Source organism: Corvus brachyrhynchos, unplaced genomic scaffold, assembly GCF_000691975.1.
Source record: "Corvus brachyrhynchos isolate BGI_N302 unplaced genomic scaffold, ASM69197v1 scaffold116, whole genome shotgun sequence".
In the NCBI taxonomy this organism is placed as follows: domain Eukaryota; kingdom Metazoa; phylum Chordata; class Aves; order Passeriformes; family Corvidae; genus Corvus; species Corvus brachyrhynchos.
Window position 1 is genome coordinate 14250584 of NW_008240221.1, and position 15513 is coordinate 14266096.

At 40.2% G+C, this 15513-nt stretch overlaps 1 protein-coding gene across 2 annotated transcripts in view; it reads left to right on the forward strand.

Moving 5' to 3' along the window:
- The window catches only part of CLIC5 (chloride intracellular channel 5), a 79791-nt gene that overhangs the window by 21020 nt on the left and 43258 nt on the right, over nucleotides 1-15513 (forward strand). Inside the window, exon 1 of one of the 2 annotated variants that reach the window (XM_017745054.1) lies at nucleotides 1-149. This exon is cut by the window's left edge and continues 212 nt beyond it. The exons of the other annotated variant lie outside the window; for it this stretch is intronic. Coding sequence (XP_017600543.1) covers nucleotides 87-149 — 63 coding nt within the window. The 5' untranslated portion in view covers nucleotides 1-86. The remainder of the gene's footprint in view (nucleotides 150-15513) is intronic. 2 annotated transcript variants of the gene reach the window in all.

Genomic DNA, 15513 nt, shown 5'->3' on the forward strand with positions numbered 1-15513 from the left:
TCAAAAGGGAAACTCACACCGTGCAGCTGAAACCTCTTTTTACCACTTAATAGCAAGAAATCAGCTGGGAGCCTTGGGGGTGAAAAATGACAGACTGTGTTGCTGCTAATGGGGAAGGAAAGGACCCTGAAATTGAGCTCTTTGTGAAGGTAAGTCGTGCTGTGAACTGGACACTAGTGCGGCTCTTGGATCGGCTCAGCTTCTATTGAATAATCAAACTTTAATTTTCTGGCACTGAGTGGAAGCGGTGCTGTGACAGCCTGTTATCTCTCACACACATGCTCACTCTGCTTTCTTTTTCGTGGCATTAGAATTAGGTAATGTTGTGGAGGGAGAGTCAGAGTTCCTGTGTTTTATTGTTAATTCTCTCCTCATGAGTTTGTTCTGTTATTCTTAGCCTGCTGCCTGCAATGTACTGTGTCCTAACTTTAGACTTGAGGCTGTAGGCTTCAGGTTTTGCTCTATGAATCCTGACTTTCTCTTCCATTTTTGGGAAGAGCTGAGGGGTATCAGGATTTGGTACCTCAGCAGAATCTATCAGGTCTGAAATGCTGATGGACCATAAACCAATAAGGATTGCGATAAGCTGTCAGTCTTCCAATTATTTACTGCAATACTTTCTTTTTTTTCTAAACCAATAAAAACTAAATCAGTTTTTATGGTTGGTTTCCTCAGCCCGAAGCTCATTCTGATTTTATAGAAGGGTAACTGAGAACAAAAACCAATTTAATGAAAATACAGAAAAACTGCTAACCTATTATGTGGTAGGGTTTCAGAATGTTTCAAGTTGTGTGCAACTCTTACCATTAAAACCAGTGGCACAGTTGAAACCCATGACACATACAACCTTATTAATAGCAAACTTGTGCAGACTCTGTCTCAGTGAAGAGCTCAGATTTTTTGATGTTCATAGTATTTAAAGCCTCTACACACATTGAGGCTGAAATCCCCTAAGCCCATGTAAAATCATGGAATGGCTTGGGTTGGAAGGGACCTTAAAGATCATCTTGTTCCAATCCTCCTGCCATAGGCCACTAGACCAGGTTTCTTAAAACCTTACCCAGCCTGACCTGGAACACTTGCAGGTGTTTGGTCTCTCTGAGCCTAAACCACCCCTATAAATCCATAGGATTATTACTAATATGTAGGAGTTACCTCAGCCCCTTAGCAAACAGAGCCCTGAAAGATTGGGAAAGCAAATTCCAACTCCTCCCTTTTGTCAAGATGAGAGTATGTAATTACTTTGTACTCCCCGATGGATATTTTGGGCTGTAAGTTGAAATGTCAGCCACATCCATGATGTGTATACATGGCCTCTTCACACATCTTCCAAAACCAGTCAGTTCAGGGGCAGCTGCTCTGAATGAGCCAGCAGCAAGGTCTTTTTCCCTGGCAAACAGATTTGACAAGAATTTCAGGTTCATAAGAGCCCTGTAGATCCTTTGTACAGAGACCTTAATGTTCTGAAATGGACCAGCATGAGTCCCTACAGCCAGACACCTTACCTCCTGCAAGTTGTTTCTATCAAATTAAGGTAAATGGAGATGTTTATGGGCTAAAAAATAGGCTGATGATGTTGTTTGGCACTCTGTCATCAGTCAAATATGTGCTGGAATGGAAATCTGTAGCTACTGGTTTGTTTTAGTGCTCACACTATTTCACTGAGGCTGACACGGATGTTTGTGATATGTGGTTCTTTGACTACATCAGCTGTTAAAGTGAAGGTCATTGCCCAGATTCATTGTGTGAAGCTCTGGATCCATAAGATAGTGGGAAAAATGAGCACTGCATTAAACTAAGCCATGCCACCACCTGAAGATTTATAACTCCAGAAAGAATATTTTTAGTAATTTGACTTCCTGCATAATGCATATTACAGGATTGCATAGAGACTCACATAAAACTCAGAGCTGGAGTAAAAGAATTAATTGGTATCTTCCTGGAGACTTTCCATTTAGGTTGAAAAATATCAATTCTTGATGTTTTGGAAAGGTGCCATTAATTTAATTAAAAGTTTAAAAGGTTGTATAGTAAAGTATGTAACCAGAGTATTAAATTATACACCTCAGAAGTTTCAAAATAAAAGGAGAAGAACATCCAAAGGAGACACGAGCTGAAAGCTGAAAAAAAGGAGCATGTGAGATCATCATGAAAAGGTGAAAACTTTTCTGGAGGGTGACTTTGCAAATAATAGGATATTAGTAAGGGGAGATAAACAGGAAGGCTGATCCAGGAGGCACTGTGCAAAGGAGAAGATACTTTTTCTGTTTTAAGGCTGGAAAGAACAGAAAAGTGGCAACTTCTGGAGGACCATGAAATACTGGGACAAGTGGCAAATGTAAATATACTGGGCCACACTTGAGACAAGTTCTAACAGCAAAGGATGTTGGGATCAATGAGCAATGCCTCATTTGATTTTTATAGAGCTGATACTTCAGCCAAGGAAAAGGGTTCTGTCCTGCATCCTTGAATGAACACACAGAAAACACAGAGATCAGTGAGAAAACATAGGGCAGTATATGTGGCCTGGTGGAAACTGTAGCTTCCACAAGCCCAAATAAACCAGAAAGGGCTGTTTTTCACCAGCCACAGTGTCCCTAATAAGAGCATTTTCTGTCTCAGGTTAAAAAAAGAAAGGCGTTACACAATTGGTCTATTTCCCTTTTCTGTTTATCAACCAGGAGTGCAGGAGCCTCAGAAAGACAAGTAGAGAGCGGGGCTGTAACCAAAAGAGCTGCTCTGTAACCTAATGCAGCTTGGCTCAGGATCTCCTGAGCCACACAGACAGGCTGGGCACCACCAGGACACAGCTGAACTGCTGTGGCAGGGACAGGTTAAGTGGTTATCACACCTATTTGTTATCATCCCCATTGATTTCACTCATTTTCTAACGGTGCCCTACCCTGGATCTGTGAGGTATCTTTTTGTGAACAAGCGTTTGTTCTTGCAAGGTGCTTGATTGAGAGCAAACCCCCCCAAATCTGGGGCAGGACATGAGGAGAGCGATGGTGGGAGCCGTGAGGTCTGCCCGGGAGGTGGTGCCACCTTGATCAGACGTGCAGCTTGTGTGAGCAGGCCTTTGCTGAATGCTGAAACTCCGGCACTTGCTTCTCTAAACTTGTTTGACAGGGAATTGGAGGAGGCTGCCAGAGAGAAAGGTTTGATGTGTGGGGTCGTGAGGCGCTGGCGGCTGCAGCGCTGGGGAAGGGAACATCGGGAGGTAGCTCTTGCTCTGTGCTTAACCCAGCTTGTTGTAACTCAGGCTGATTTCAGTCCTTTGTGTGCTGGGGAAGCAAAGTGCTTCTGTATAAATGACAATCACAGCCTGATGGAAGGTATGCTTAGCTTTTCCTGGCAATCTTGAACCTGTATGCGTGAACATAATGACAAAACTGAAATAGTGCTCCTTTTACATGAAGTAATACAGTTAAAATCCATAAGGGAGGGCCACAGGACTTTTGTGGCTTCTTTCTGTTTGCAGTGGAAACAGGTGTTTGGATGTACATTCCGTGCCTTTCAGGACTGGACTAGTACTTAATACCGAAAGGTATTGAAAGGTATTTGAAAGGAGATACATTGTACCCATGGGGAAAAAAACCCAGGATGCAAAGAAGACGGCATTGCTCAGAATGCAGTCTAGAAAGCAAACAAACCCCACAAGTGGACCAAAGTACATTTCATTTTTAAAATCTTCCGGCTTTAGAAGCAGTCTATAACAAGATGTATCTTAATCTGTGTTTCTGATAGTGAAAAGATGGTGGTATCATGGTGGTAGGAGAATGTGTGGTAAGCTGGTAGGCAGCTGCTTCTAGAAAGAGTCATTGTTGTGGCATTGATGGCTTAATATTAGGAATATGTTCATCAGTATCCTGGGCTGCACTAAAATCAGCAGGACCAGTTGGTCGAGGGAGGTGATTTGTCCCCTCTACTCCACTCTTTTGAGACCCCACCTGCAGTGCTGCATCCAGCTCTGGGGTCCTCAGTAGAAGGAAGATGTGGACGCACAGGAATGAGTCCAGAAGAGGCCACTAAGTTGATCACAGGGCTGGAACACCTCTGCTGTGAAGACAGCTTGGAGAAGAGAAAGCTCCAGGAAAACCTTATAGAACCTTCCAGTACCTAAAGGGGACTGGAGAGGGACCTTCCACAAGGGCATATAGGATAAAGGGGAATGGCTTTAAGCTAAAGGAGGGTAGGTTTTTATTAGATATTAGGAAGAATTCTGTACTGTAAGGGTGGTGAGGTCCTGGGACAGGTTGCCCAAAGTTGTGAATCCCTGACAGTATGCAAGACCAGGCTGGATGGGGCTCTGAGCAACCTGGTATCTTGGAAGGTGTCCCTGCCCTTGGCAGGGGGGTTGGAATGACATGATCTTTAAGGTCCCTTCTAACCCAAACCATTCTAGGATTAGGTGAGCAAGAGCTTTTGCTTAAAAGGTGTGAGGCTTTACTTCTCAAAGTGTTCACCCACAGTCAAACTGAATAGCCCTGAGAGAAAATGTGAAGGTGCTGCAAATTTACAAATCAAAAGAGACCTCTCAAAGGCCTTGAGCTTCCACAGTCACTACATTTAACCTGTCCCCATCTGCCAGCTGACTGGGTCTGTTAGGATTATGTCTAAAAGCGATGGCAAGATTTTGCACCAAACCTACTATTTGTGAATGAATGGGTCAGTCAGAGAGCCTGGCTGCCAGGACAGAGCAGTCATCAACAACAGTGTGCTCCATCAAAGTCCCAGGAGCTGCTGCTCTCAGGAAGGTGTTGCTGCCCCTCTTTTGGACACAATTACCCCAGAAATTATCTCAGGGAGGAGCAAGTCTTGTTTGTTTGTTTGTTTGTTTGTTTTATTCTGGAGATTTTTGGTGCATTTTTTGGATTTTTTAAAAAGATATTTCTGCTGAAAGGTGATTTGGTTTGGATTTGGTGAAGTTGTCACATGGCCTTAAAGGAAGATATAAATAAAAGTGTTACACCTGTTACAAGCAATCGCCCCCCACTATTAAAGCTTTTGTGGTTTTAATATAAGAGACTCACTGATTTCAGTTTCAGAATTTCAGGGTTATCACAACCAGTACAGGCTTTGCAAACAGGGAGAGGTAACTTGATAGGAACCTTTTAACCCTTTATAACAAGACAGGCTCTGCAGTGTATTTGAGTCATAGACTGCCCTCAAAAAGTTTTTCTTCCTGATGATTAGATACCGGAATCAGATCTGGAGGGGCTCTAAGTTAATTTCTGTTTCTTGAGAAGTGTGGGTATTTCCTGGGTATTATGAGCTCAGCTTGGCTTTCATACAAAATCATTCCTATGTTTAGCTAAACTTTCTAGATAAAGAGGAAATAACAAAGATTAAAAAAGCACAAGGAAGAATAATGATACTGAAACATCTGGTCCAACCTGTCTAGTGCTCCAAGACTGACAATAACATTTTTTTGTTGCCAAGCCCTTCACATTTTGAAGGAGCCACAACCACCCTACAAAGCAGGTATGTACAGAGTGTACAATCTCTGACACTTTTCAGCTGTCACCCTGGAAGTGGTGTGAGCACAGGGTTTATTGTCTATCTTGAATTTTTACCTTTTGGAGCTGCCAAGAGGGTGATGGGTACCATGGTTAGTGTCTCTTCAAACTTGTTTAGTGAGGCAGCACACGTTCAGCAGCCTGAGTCTTCTCTTCCAGCATCCTGGCCTTGTGCCTTGGTATTAAGGTTACAAAATTTACAAGGTTTGCCAGTAGTCTGGACACCAGGGAGGAAAATAATTTTACTAGGTTTGTTTAAACATCTGTAAATGAGTTTCATAAGTTCCATGCAGGGGGACTTGAGTATTTCAGTGTAATGGTTCTGCTAAGATCTTGTCAAATCAGGAGTGACTGGAGTGACAAATCAATAACAACTCCACTTCTGACCTGCCTAAATCAGGGAAATGCTGCCTGGAATGATAGTTGCTTCTCTGATCTTTTTATTAAGCATTTTCAATAAAATCATTTAAAAAATAGAGGAAAAACATCCATCTTGGCAAGATTTAATTTTGCTTTAAACTTACATTGTTAAAAAAAAAATTCAATAAATTCAATAAATTGCCAAATAACAGCCTAGCAAATGTTTTAAAATGACAAGTCACTTGTTTTTCCTTGTGATGAAGAAAAACAATACTTTAAAGAAGCTTTAGCCTGAGTTATACAACCCAGCATCTCTGTCTATGTGTCTGTTTTGTCTCTGAGCATTTGCAGGTTTTGTTCTGCGTCAAGACAAGGGCCTCGTTGGTGGGAATGTTAGAGACAGGCAGTAAATAGTTTAACCAGGCCAAGTTTAAAAAATGACTTGGCAGGGATATATTCACTATTCCTGCCACCTTGAATCTAGTCTGGAATGCTTTTAGGATTGCTTAGGAAACTGGTTCTCAAGTTAAGAAGGGATTTCCAGTTGTGTCTCCTGCCTAAATTCATGGTCTAATCCTTAGTTTATGGTTAAAGGTGAATGACACCCTGATTTGCCATGATTTGGGAGTTTTCCTCTATAAATGGCTGTGGCTACTTGCTTTTATTAAACTTGATGGCATTGATATATATGTTAATTGTGATCAAAACATCTGATTAAAATGAAACATATTCCAATGCTTTGTTGAATATGCATGTCTTCTTCACATGCCTTTATAAATTGGATCCATTCGAATAAATAAGAATTCAGAAACATTCAGCTTGGGTCATGGCCACAAAAGTGAGTCAGTTTTGTACTGTTGAGTTCAGTGGCAGCAGAATTCGGCCAGCCTAAGTGTATTTGAGATCTTGTTTAAACTTCTCTTGCTAGCTCCTTCCTTTATTCCAGCTTTTCTGAGCCGCAGAGTCAAATTGGGTAAACACCGTGTTTTAATTTGCCATGAAGAACTGGTGATATTCATAATTATTATTGCTGGTACTTAAAAATAGCCACCAATGTGCTCTGGGTGCTCTATGTTTAGCTGCAGTTTGCTCTTTTTCCATCTCTGGCAGCTCCCATCTTGTCAGGCTCACAGGTTGTTGCATTTGTGCTTTAGTGATGACGGTGAAGCTCCAGAAAGTGTCCTCAGGAAACTTTTGTTGGCAATACATGGCTTTGCTGAGGCTAATCCAGAGCAGCAAATGTCACTGGGATCATTTGACATAACATCCCAAAAATACACAGGGACCCTTTCCAAGAGAGCCAGCAGGAAGTACGTCTGCCTGTGCTCCAGGATTTAATGTTGGTATCAATTACCTGCCTATGTCAAATAGAGTTTAATGGAAGGCTGTGTCAGGATTGTTTAGGAGAGCACATTGATCATCACATCAAAAATATCGCTTAGTTCTTGTGTGGCACATACTTCTTCAAAATGTGGCAGATACCAGCACAGTAATCCCACCAGTGCTGCAAATAGGTAATAGAAACATTATTTTGTTAGTAGTATTTCCATTTTTCAGCTAAGAGCTCTGGTAGCTTTTTCAAATTACTGCTTTTTAACAGAGTCGGGCAGATGTTAAAGGGCTGTGACTTTATGTGTTAAGTTTTATACTTGAATAACAGAAGATTTCAGTGATAAACTTTTTTTTTTAGCTAAGGTTGACACAAAGTCAGGGAGAATCAGTTGGGATAAGGAAGGGTTTGGTTTTGTGCTGGATTCAATCTGTAAATCTTACCTGATGTAGGAAATCAGAGCAGGTACCTAAGGACCTGTAATGGCTAATTTGTAAATAGCTTGAAGTAATTTGTTTGACACAGTAAAATTTCATGTGGAAATTTCCTTATTCCCTTTCCTTCCTTGTTTTCTGCTCTCTCCATTTTTTTGCACTTCTGTGTTGCTGACATGCAGCAAAACTCATCTAGATGGGGTAACAGGGATATGTATGTACATCTGAAACGATGAGTTAAAAAATCTGGTTTTTGTAGGTCCGAGGAGTTTAATCAGCATCATGGATTCCTGGCATGGTTTTTTATATTAAACCTAAGACTTGGAAATTATTACAGTGGAACAGAAGTAATTCAAACTGTATCCAGCTGTGTTTTGCAGTTCCAGAGCCAGTAATTTTATTTAATAATACCTAAGGGCAGAACTGAATCTAACTGATTGCATTTACAACATGTCATTGCTGTTTGTTACATAACTTGATTGTCAGTACACAGGTAAATGTAGAACGATGAGTCCATAGGGTTTTTTTTCTCTGACTCTGTTAAATTTAGTTCCTTTGTAAGTGAGTATTACTCTGTCCCTCTCAAGAATAATTTCATGACTTACTTTTTAGAGTGTGTATGATTTTACTCTTCTATATGTATTAAAGTTTATTAGTGCTGGTGTTCATTGGCTGAAGTGATCTTCCATGATTTAACACATATTCTTCTTTGATTCAGTGACTGATGCACCACAGAAATTTCATGGGTACAATGTCATAAGAGATGTGCTCAGAAAAGGGACTAGACCACAAAGTACCTGAGATACAGTTCTCTAACACACCACAGCAAAGCTTTGCCATGTTAAACTGGCTCCAGTGTTGTCAAAATCCAAATCAAGTTTTTTTTGGCTTTCCATTCTATGAACAAATGAGTACTGCAGTACTTTATCTTAATAGAAAGCAACAGCACAGCTCCCACCATTCAAACCTTCTGATTTTTATTATTTTTTCTAATCAAACTGTGAAAAGGTCCCGCAATGCAAATTTTACATTTTAAGCTCAGTAATATTCCCAGGTTTTGACCCAAATTCTTGGCAGGATTTCTTTACTTTTGTGTTTTTCTGCCTCCTTCAGTGATCCAAGGCAAGTTCTTCAGGCTCTCCTCACCTTTATAAACTGCTGATACCAGTCCTTCTCTAGTGCCAGGTTTGTGGAGATGTGTTGCATCTTCTGTAGGACCAACTTCTCTGCTTTTCCTGCTTGTTCTCACACACAAAAAGACTCATAAATTTACACCAGTCTTGTAATCCCCATGATTTCTATGCTGGTCCCCAAAGTAGCCTGGTTACTTCTTAAGAGGTATTATGTATCTGGAGCTCAAATGCTTTTCCAATTTTTTTCCCTGTGCACCTGATTTCCAAATGACATTAAAATAGCTCCTTTTTATGTATTTCTGGCAACCCTTCATAAAACTGAAATAAAGCACTAATTGAAATGCATTTCAGGAGGGCTGTGTTGTATTAACTTACTAATACATCTGTAGGACAGTAGGAGTTGAAGCTGTCCCTGCTATAGCTACTCTGGCATAAAGGACATTATATTAAAGGATGAAGGTGCTCAAATAGTGGCAGTTTGCTCTTCTAAATCGTCATCTTGATAGATGCTAATTTTGTGTGCAGTGCAGATGACAGAAGCCCATGTCATTCACCTGTATGAGTTTGCAAAATGTAATTAAAAAGTTCAAGGCCTAATATTCAAGGCTGAAACTGATTTTAATTTACTTTAAATTCTATAAAACTTGCAAATATTTTATATGGGAATAGTGATTTTGCCCCCTTCTTTACGTAAATCAGGCTGTAAAAAAGCCATTTCTTAACTATTTCTGTTGCTCCTCTTGCATTTCATAGAGTCATAGAATTGTTTGGGTTGGAAGGGACCTTAAAGATCGTGTAATTCCCACTCCCCTGCCATGGGCAGGTACACCTTCCACTAGACCAGGTTGCTCAGAGCCTCATCCAGCCTGGACTTCAATACTTCCAGGAATGGATCATCCAAAACTTCTCTGGCCAATTTTTTCTTCCTCTGGTCTAAGAAAATCATATCATGACTCAGTTTAGCATTCACTAGTATCTTAGGTGTTAAAACCTGTTCATGATTCTGGAAATGGGGTTTTTGCACAGAGTGAGTTTGCTTGATTTAGGTATGGCTTTAGTTTCTGTTTCTCTTAACCAAGAAGATGCCAAAAAAGATATGATTTTTTTTTTTTTTTTTTTTTTTTAAACATAAGTGTAATGTTCTACTGCTTGGAAAAGGGCTCGTTACCTCCAAAGAGAGTGTGCTGCTGCAGGCTCGCAGTGGAGTTCAAGTATGATGAGCTAATCCTTGTATGTTCCATCTCAGAAAACATTGGACAACTGAGCTCAGCAATTGTGTGTATTCAGAAAAGGCTGTTTAGCATCAGTTTTACATGTTCAGAAGATGGATTTTTTTTTTTTTTTTGTGAAAGTGTTGGGTTTTGTTATTTTAATTCTTAGTAGTAAAACACAGGGTGATACTAGAAGTTCTCCAACCTTCCTAGATGCTGATAGTAATTAAGCATCCTTAGATCCCAGTTCTGCAAAGGAGGATGTGGATGCTGCTCCGTGCTTTGGCAGCCACCTTTGAACATGATTGTCTTTGCGAAATCCATTCCCTGAGATTAAAAAAAATTGCCTTTTTATAGCATTTCTGAAGCACTGTACAGTCATGGTCAGCACTTCACAGGTGCAGAAGCTGAGAAGCCGTGGCCTTGTGCGAGGAGGGCCAGCAAGAACTTCACCTTGGTCCTGTGCTCTGTCCTTTAGTCACAGCTCTTGTGTCTTTTGGGTCTTGTACAGCACTTAGCATGACTGATTTAGTGTTCATGTGCCACACAGGCTTAGTAATTCACAGTAAATAGCCCAATAACAGACACACAAATAATACTAGTCACAACTATGCATTTTTACTATTTTTTTGGTCATTGTTATTAGTAGGGAGGGGTCAAGGTTTAGATTATCTTTTGGCTGGCTATTTTAAACACACATAGAGCTTATGTGTGTTAGGATGTTGGAAAAGAAGTAGAGAAGAATAATTTTAAAGCTTAAAAATTGCTCAAGATAGACTGCCTTCAGGATGGCATTCTCCTTTAATTAAAAGAACAAACATCACTTGACTGCAATATTAAATATATCTGTGGGGTCTTTTTAGTACAGTGGTAACAAGTATAGCAAGACAGAGAATCACAGAATGATTTGAGTTGGAATGCACTTCAGGACTGTCTATTTCCGATCCCTCTGCCATGGGCAGGGACACCTTCCACTAGACTAGGTTGCTCCAAGCCCCATGCAACCTGGCCTTATCCCTTCCAGGCATGGGGAATTCACAACTTCTCTGTGCAACATATTAATAGTTAAGGTCAAATGTCGTCAGGTTAGGAGTAGGCTTAATAGTAACTGTAAAGGTGATTAACTGTTGGAATGAACCACCAAAGAAGTCATGCCCTGTCTGCCTCTGGTCAGATCAAGACTAGATATGCTGTAATGAAGCACACATAGTTATGGACAATCAAGGAATAAACTTGCCAGAAAATCTGCAAACCAGCAGGACATTGCAATGGAGGAGGTCTTGACACAGCAGAACAGGGCTTGCTTCAAGCACGGAAGGAGTCTTTGTTTTCTGTGTCTCTGAATGATAGCACAAATTTGGTTGAGGCCAGTCTGAGGTGCTTACGTGTCCTGGGTGTGATAATGGATTGTGATTAATTCAGGTGGTGGTTAAATATGGGATTACTTACCTTATATGCTTATCATATCGCTGGACTGCGGAAGAGCCTCCAAAGGCTGAGCAGATGAGTGCTGTGTCAGTACAGGACAGACCTTGAAGATGAGATGAGGAAGAGCTAAACTGGAAGATAAAAGAGCTGAATTCCCTTTCTGTCTGTCGTTGCCTAAGTCACATCACAACCCTGTGCCTTTGCTTCATTCCCTATGAAATATTTGCCCCAACATCCATTTTCGTATCTGTGTAGCCCAGTAACATGTCCAGCTAAAATTTCCTCTCTTTTCCCTTTATACAGATGAGTGACTGTAAAAGCTACTCAATCATTGTGGATTAAATCCTGACATAATACTGAATTAATTCTCAGGTTGGGCTGGTGCTTTTCTGTATGAATTGCCAAGCTTGTCCTCCCCATGACATTTTGACACCCAAGTAGACACCCCGAACCTTGACATCCAGGACATGTAGCTGTTGTTCTGTGTGCTGGTGCATGCCTGTACCTGTGTATTGTCCCAAACAAGTGGAAATCAGAGAAACCAGCCCCGATGGATCATCGCTATTGTTGCTGGTGTTTTTCTAGATTGACTCAATTTGTGTGGGTCAACAGGCACGTTGTGTTACTGCTTTCCTTTTGCTTTTAGCTGCTGAATGGGCAACTTCAAACAGATGCAAATGCATATCATGGGGGGAAATTATTTTTTTTCACTGCCCTGTGTTTTGTGATGAGCTATTGCTGCTGATTCAGTTTGCAACTGAGGACCTGTTTTGTTTGTTTATTTTATTTATAGTATTTTTTTCAAAAGCTCTTCCTGAATGAAGAGGGATTGAATCACGGAATATTCTTGCAGGTTCTAGGTTCTCTCAGACTGGCAGTTTTAGTTGTTTTTCTGTACTCAGTTCTTTTAAATGCCCAGGACGTGCCAAGAGAATCCAATACAACAATGCCCTTAATTATTAAGTCTATTTTCAGTCTTCAATTAGCATTAATTAATTTTAATTCACTTTTCATTTCTGAATATTGACTCACCCATGCAGTTTGACAAGGAATTCTGTTTTGCCTTGATTTACTGAGTTGCCCTTTCTTGTACCGAGATGTGCTAAATTTGAATTTTTGGTTTTGTTTTCTTTCTAAACAATAGCTCTGAGTCTGAGTTAAACTCTGAGTAAAGCTCTAGATCCAGTCATAGGGCTGGGTCTTACCTGAAGTTCAAAAATTTTGTTTTCTCTGCATTAAATGCCCTTATCAGCAGCACCCACCATTCAGACCTTTATATGCAGTGCCTGCAAGTGACTCTTTTCTAATATATTTCAATTCCATATTTAAAAATCTTCAATTATATATTTCTCTAAACATTCCATAAGTCTTCTTGCTATTCAGTCTGTAATAAAGGCAGGTGAACATGGATGTGGGAAGACTTTGTTTCAGAGTGGGAAGTATGCACTGCCCATCCTGGCTCATTGACACCAGCAGCCCCATGATCCATGCTTGTGGGAACACCTCGTTCTCTTACTGAGCATAATCTCTGCTCAGTGGCTTCATGATTCAGAGTTTATCTTAAAAGAGATGATTCAGCAATAATACTGAATGCTCACTGTAGACAGCTCCTCAGGTCCAACCTTGAAGAACTGGGGAAGGATGTGGCCAAGATGGGAACTTTGAACAAGTTATCTAACTTTATAAAAAAGTTATATAAACTTTATAAAATTTATAAGGTTATAATTAGTCCTATGACATCTCTTTTGCTCTGGCTACCAAGAATTATTAATTTTTTAATTCATTAAAAATTATTTGAATATTTATTTAACATTTATTTAAAGCCATATCCAGGATCTTTGAAAGTGAGTGCAGTGTTAGTACTAATCACCTTGTGCCATGCTGCCAGAAAGAGGGATTTTGTACTAACAAATGTTTAGCTTTTTATTGGAAGTGTGAAATTATAGGATTTCTCTTATTTGTTATTTTTGAAAGACCACTCGTGTGTGCTTGACATTTTACAACAATAGGAAAAAAAAATTTAGAGAGAATCATTTTAGAGAGAATCGTGAGTAAAGATGAAAAAATAGCTAATTCTTCAGAGCTTATTCACGTACTTGAAGGAATTGGGCTTAGCTGTACACAAATGTATAGAAAATGTTCAGAAATTCTCTTGCCAAATGCTGGTTTCTCAATTACCTGATTAACCTGGATTGTCTCCAGAGAAGGTGGAACCTTCTTGTGAACTTAACAATAATGGGTGAGGTAATTTAGAGGGCATGATCCTTGTGTCACACTCCATTTCCACCATATTGAAAAGGATTGGTTTAATTTGAATAAAGCCACCTGGGTGACAATGTCAGAGAAGCAGAGTGGAGAGCCAGAGAAAGGGATGGGAGCTGGAGGTGAGATCTCAGTGTTGCTGACACCAAATCATTGGTGAAGGCCAGGGAATGGGGAATATGGCTGAAAGGTGAGGGGCATAAAATGAAAGAAAATCAACAAAATGATTATTTTTTTGCGGCGGGAAGAGAGCGAGCAAGTGATATTTGGGAAGAAGGCTCCTGGTTGCTTCTGAGACAGCTGTGAGAGGAAAGAACAGGCTGGAGAAGAGTTTTGGTGTACAGCCATTCTGGGGTCACTGCTGGGCTTTTTGGAGGGTGCTCCACTTGGAATATGAGGAACTTAGGAGTGGTAAGAATAAAAACCCAAAAGATGATATTTGGAATCAACAGCATGGTCAAGGATCTCAGAAACAAAAGGACAGTAGGAGGTGAAGAGGTGCTAGGGAAGGGGCGATGGATTATTTTAATTAATAGCATTGAATTAAACTTAATTAAGCTTTGGGTTTGTTTTTTTTCATCCTCCATAAGAGGATAAAATGGAATTAGAGGAAGTTCAGTCTGAGCAGCAAGTCAAAATTTGTTTCGAGAAAATTATCAAAACTGTTTCCTATGAAAAGTTTTTAAAGCATTTCAAACTGACCTAAACAGTACAGACACAGGAATTTAAGAAGTCATCCTGCACTGGGATACTGACTAAATAAGAGATGTGTTCCAAACTCCTCTCATTGAGCTGACTGTTTTTTCTGTTTACAACATTTATCATACATTAATTTCAGAAGCCCATACTGCAAAAAAAATTTGTAACTTCTACTTTTACTCATACACACACTTATTCAAAATGGCTCAGTGGCTTTTGGAAAGAATCACTGTTTATTTTCTCCACCCCTTGATACTGAGCACACAAATTGTTTTGCTTTTAGGTGAGTCCCAAGGAACATTTACTTGCTGTTAGTGTGTATGTCTTAAGACTCTTGGTTTCACTGCAGGTATTCCATTTATAAACTCAGAACTTGCTCTCTGTTTCTTATTTAATGAAATATTCAGAGAGTGGCATCAGAAAAGACTGCCTTGTAGTGCAACACCCCTCTAATGGCTAAATATGACTGCATGTCTGTGTAGATGATCAGATGAACAAATACAGCAAGGAAGAAAATACTAACAGTGAAAAAAATATCCCCTCAATACTAAACTCTGTAATTATTTCTCTGTGAGTAGCTGGAAACCAGAAAATTTATTTATAAGGCATTTTTATTCTCAGGGCATTATGGCTCAGTCCAAATACCGGTAATATTGTATTGATAATTAGTTTATTGGAGTGATTGTGGGTTGCACTTGAAGTCACACTGAGGTGCAAACATCACACCAAAGACTGGTTTGGGCCTGTGGTTTGCTGCTCTTTGAAGCACAGCTTTCAGTGGAAGTCACAAACACTCATCACATTTTGGGGTGGAGCTTCTCCCTGTGCCTTCTGCAGGGCTCTGAACTTTGGAGATGCAAAAGGAGAGAGGAAGGCCCAGTCCTACCCACTATGGGACACCTCCTGAGGGCTGCCAATTGCTCTTTTAACCCATTCAAAGTCACTGATGAACTGTATTTTTATGATGATAATAAGATACAAACCAAGACCCCTGAGGACACATTATGGGGCCAGCTGATATGGTAAATGCCCTTATCAGCAGCACCCACCATTCAGACCTTTATATGCAGTGCCTGCAAGTGACTCTTTTCTAATACTGCAAATAAAGTCATGGAATTTCAATAAATAATTCAGCCC